At 42.0% G+C, this 3480-nt stretch overlaps 1 protein-coding gene across 2 annotated transcripts; it reads left to right on the top strand.

Moving 5' to 3' along the window:
• On the top strand, positions 425–2439 carry LOC8067199. 2 transcript variants are annotated; one of them, XR_002446698.1, is made up of 5 exons: positions 425–738; positions 922–1132; positions 1402–1510; positions 1621–1671; positions 2156–2439. XR_002446698.1 is itself a non-coding variant. In XM_002443208.2 (4 exons), exons 1-3 carry the CDS (start codon positions 614–616, stop codon positions 1636–1638), a joined length of 252 nt encoding a protein of 83 aa, XP_002443253.1. In that variant the 5' UTR covers positions 436–613; the 3' UTR covers positions 1639–1671; positions 2156–2439. The 2 variants fall into 2 exon arrangements, 1 of the variants encoding a protein (XP_002443253.1); XM_002443208.2 differs by lacking the exon at positions 922–1132 and having other exon boundaries at positions 436–738.

Below are 3480 nucleotides of genomic sequence, written 5' to 3'. Positions count from 1 at the left end.
TGAGTGACATAATGCATTAGATTATCTTCCGAAAACCGCGTGCTTAGGAATGGACGGTGCGAATTGATGTATATCCTCTGTTTTTTTCAAACTTTTATTAAAAACCGTATTACGCCCCCAATGGTCAAACCAAATTAACCACCTAGGCCTTGTTTATTTTCATTTCAAAAACTCAAAATTTTTCATGATTCCATGTCATATCGAATCTTTAGACGTATGCATAGTGTATTAAATATAGATAAAAATAAAAACTAAATTGTACAGTTTGGTCGAAATTTACGAGACGAATCTTTTAAACTTAATTAAATTGGATAACAATTATCACAAATAAACGAAAGTGTTACTATATCGTGAAATTTTTCGCTAGAAGACTGAACACGGTCCTAGTGGCTGATGGGCCCACGGGACCTTTTTGGGTTTGCCGCATGCCCGTGCGCGCATCGCCGCCCTGCTGCATCCGTCCCTCCCTTGATTCCTTGGTATATCCATCCCCACCCAAAGCAAGCGAGCAGCTCGAGGAGAGAGTCGAGTGAAGAAGAAGAAACAAACCACCCACCACGACGAAATCAGACGCCAGCCACGAGCGAACCAAGGGAGGGAGGGAGGGAGGCGGATGGGGCAGTGCCCGTGTTTCGGCGGGTCGGCGCAGGCGGCGGAGCAGGAGCGGCAGCGGGCGGAGGCGGAGCGGCGCGAGTCGCAGGACGCCCGCGCCAAGGCCGCCGAGGCCGCGCAGCGGAGGTAACCCGCGTCGTCTCATCAAAGTCCCCAACCATCCCATCCTCCCGGGCCGGCCGCGCAGGATTAGGGCGTTCCTCCCGTTGGTTTGGGGTTTGGGTATTGCGCACGCATGAGCATGACTAGTTTCCCTTCCCTTCCCTTCCAAACGGTGGTTGGTTGACTTGGTTGTGGGTTGATCCGCAGGACGCGCTCGGGTTGAGGGTTTATCGGATTGTGGGATTTGATTGGGCGCCCCCGCCGCCTCCCCGAACTCCAAGACGTTGGATTTAGTGGACCCTCGATCGAATCATATTCTCATGGCCGCCCTTCCTGAATCGAATCGAATTGAATCCAGCTCGGCCTCGGCTGTTGTAGTGTGGAGCTGCCACTGTGGTAGCCTAGATCCTGCTTCTTGGTCAGTCGGCACCAATTGCCATTGATTTAGCTTCGATAGGGAATCCACCCACGAATCCTGCCTCAGGCGTCAATCGTTATGACCTTATTTATAAGTTATAAAAAATCATCACTACCGCAATTGGAAAGCTCAGAACTTTAGGAGAAAGGCTTTAGACAGCAAAGATTCCTACTTTGTTTTTTTTTTTTGTTTCATTATAGATTATTTGATCTGCTCAAGTAGCTTGGTCCTATGCATTTATGCTCTTGTTTTTTTTTTCCATCCTGCAGACAGCAGGAGTATGAGAAATCGGCAGCTGGAAGGGCAGCCAAAGCACAGATGAAGGCGATGAAGGAATCCAAGACATCAAACCATGGAGGAGGAGAGCCGGTTCTTAAGGTAACCATTATCTCCATTTACTTAGGCTGGAGTAAGTTTAAGACCTTGCAGAACACTTTCCTTCCTTTATGTTGCAAGTATTAATCTTCTAATCTTTTTGACTGGTACAGTGGCAGATGGGGTCATAACTTTCATTTCTGTTGATTTGAATCCCTCAGTGTGTAAGTATGCACAATCATACTCAATGCTTCCATTTTGCATGCTGTGATGTGGTCTCTGGATCCTGTCTTAGGCGAAGTTGTAACGGCCATTTTGTATCTAAGCATGCGGTTTCCTTTTGCTGAATTTACTTGTATTTGGCATGCTGAAATGGAGTATTAAAAAGCACTGGAAGTATTTGAGATACAAAAAAAATAAAATAAAAGGCAGAGTTATCATGTGTGTTCGAATTTCAGATCATTTATAGCTGAATTCATTGGCGTAATCTAAGGATGATGGAACAGTAGTTCCTCTGTTCTTTGTTTACTTTCTTTCTCATCATAATAGATTGAAAATTTTCTAGTAGCAAAATACGATTTGCTTGATGTTCTCATAGAACTACGGGATATCTGGCTTATTAGGTACTAGTTTTTATTCTCTGCTCTATGTTTTAAATGTGGTGTTAAACATTGTCTCACTTGCATACTCTTCCTACCACTCTTGCAGACTTTTGATGGCAAACAGGAAATTGATTGCGACTAATTTCTGATAGGATGCACTGTGATTGTGTGATTATGCCAGTGAAGTGTACATCGGTTTTTCCATCTGCTATACTGTACATGCTACCCATAGACTGCCTAACTTTCCAGTTACAGCTTACAAGTTTGTGTTGTGTAAATGAAGAACAAAGTATATTTTTTATGAACACCAGTATACTGGTAGCATTTGCATTGAGGCTTTTACCCCACTTTATATATTTATAAAAGCCATAGTCTGACTACAGTACTGAATTCTACTGGAGCCTTCTTTTTTCCCCTTCACATCATCAAGCATCACAATGGAAATTCTCAAGCTGATAGCCTTTGATGATCATGTTTTGGTATATGAAATGTTAAACAATGTTGCACTTTACATGGACTGTTTTAATCTGAGTGTTATTCTGTAGTCCCTGAGAATCAGAAGTCTGTATGTTTGGAAATTGGAGCCTGATAATAAACACGAACGATATGCTGCGAATGTTTCAAAACAAATACTGCATTCATCCGTTCTATGATATGAGTTGAAGGCATGGGACAAAACTTTTGTGGATGTGCGTTAAGATCTGTAGCAGTATTTGTGAAATGGGCCATGCCAAAGAGGCAAGACTAAGGCCCACTAAGCCGCCACTGTTAGCAAAGCCCATCCATGATTGTACCCAGTCTAGTAGCATGACAAAGCTTTGAACCTCTATGGCCCGTGACCCCGGCACGACATGGTCTATTGTACCTAGTATACTTGAAAGCTCCAACAAAAAAAAGTATACTTGAGAGCTTCTAAAAAAACTTATTATACTTGAGAAACTGTGACATTCTTCCTCTAACTTTTCTATAAAGCAAAGGGTATTTAAGCATCAACTCTCATTTCCAACCGAACGGTCTTCCTAACAAAATCAAAATGTTGTTTGTTGGCCATTGTTAACTTTAAATTTTCCTCTTTCTAGGAATTGTTCTTTGATGTCCATTAGACCGGCCCAAAATTGTGAATCGACAGGTTGCTTTACTACTTGTGACAGTTCTTTTTTGTTGAGCCCACTTTGCCAAAGTCATCTTCATTCAGAGTAACTTAAAAAGCCACTTAGAAGAAATTTATTCTAAGTTTCTAACTTCAGATTCCTAAACCCCACAACCATTTTTGGTATAAACAGAATGATCCACTTAGTGAGTCTATATTTCTTTTTATGTTTATCACATTGACAAAAAAAATCAGAATATATAATAGTCCAACTTTTTTCAAGGATTTCTTTAGGAATTGCCAAAAAGGACATCACACCGAACTAATAGTGCTCCATCAAC

This window comes from Sorghum bicolor, chromosome 8 (genome assembly GCF_000003195.3).
Source record: "Sorghum bicolor cultivar BTx623 chromosome 8, Sorghum_bicolor_NCBIv3, whole genome shotgun sequence".
Lineage (NCBI taxonomy): Eukaryota > Viridiplantae > Streptophyta > Magnoliopsida > Poales > Poaceae > Sorghum > Sorghum bicolor.
The sequence above is the reverse complement of the archived record's forward strand: the minus strand, read 5'-3'. Positions and strand labels throughout refer to the sequence as shown.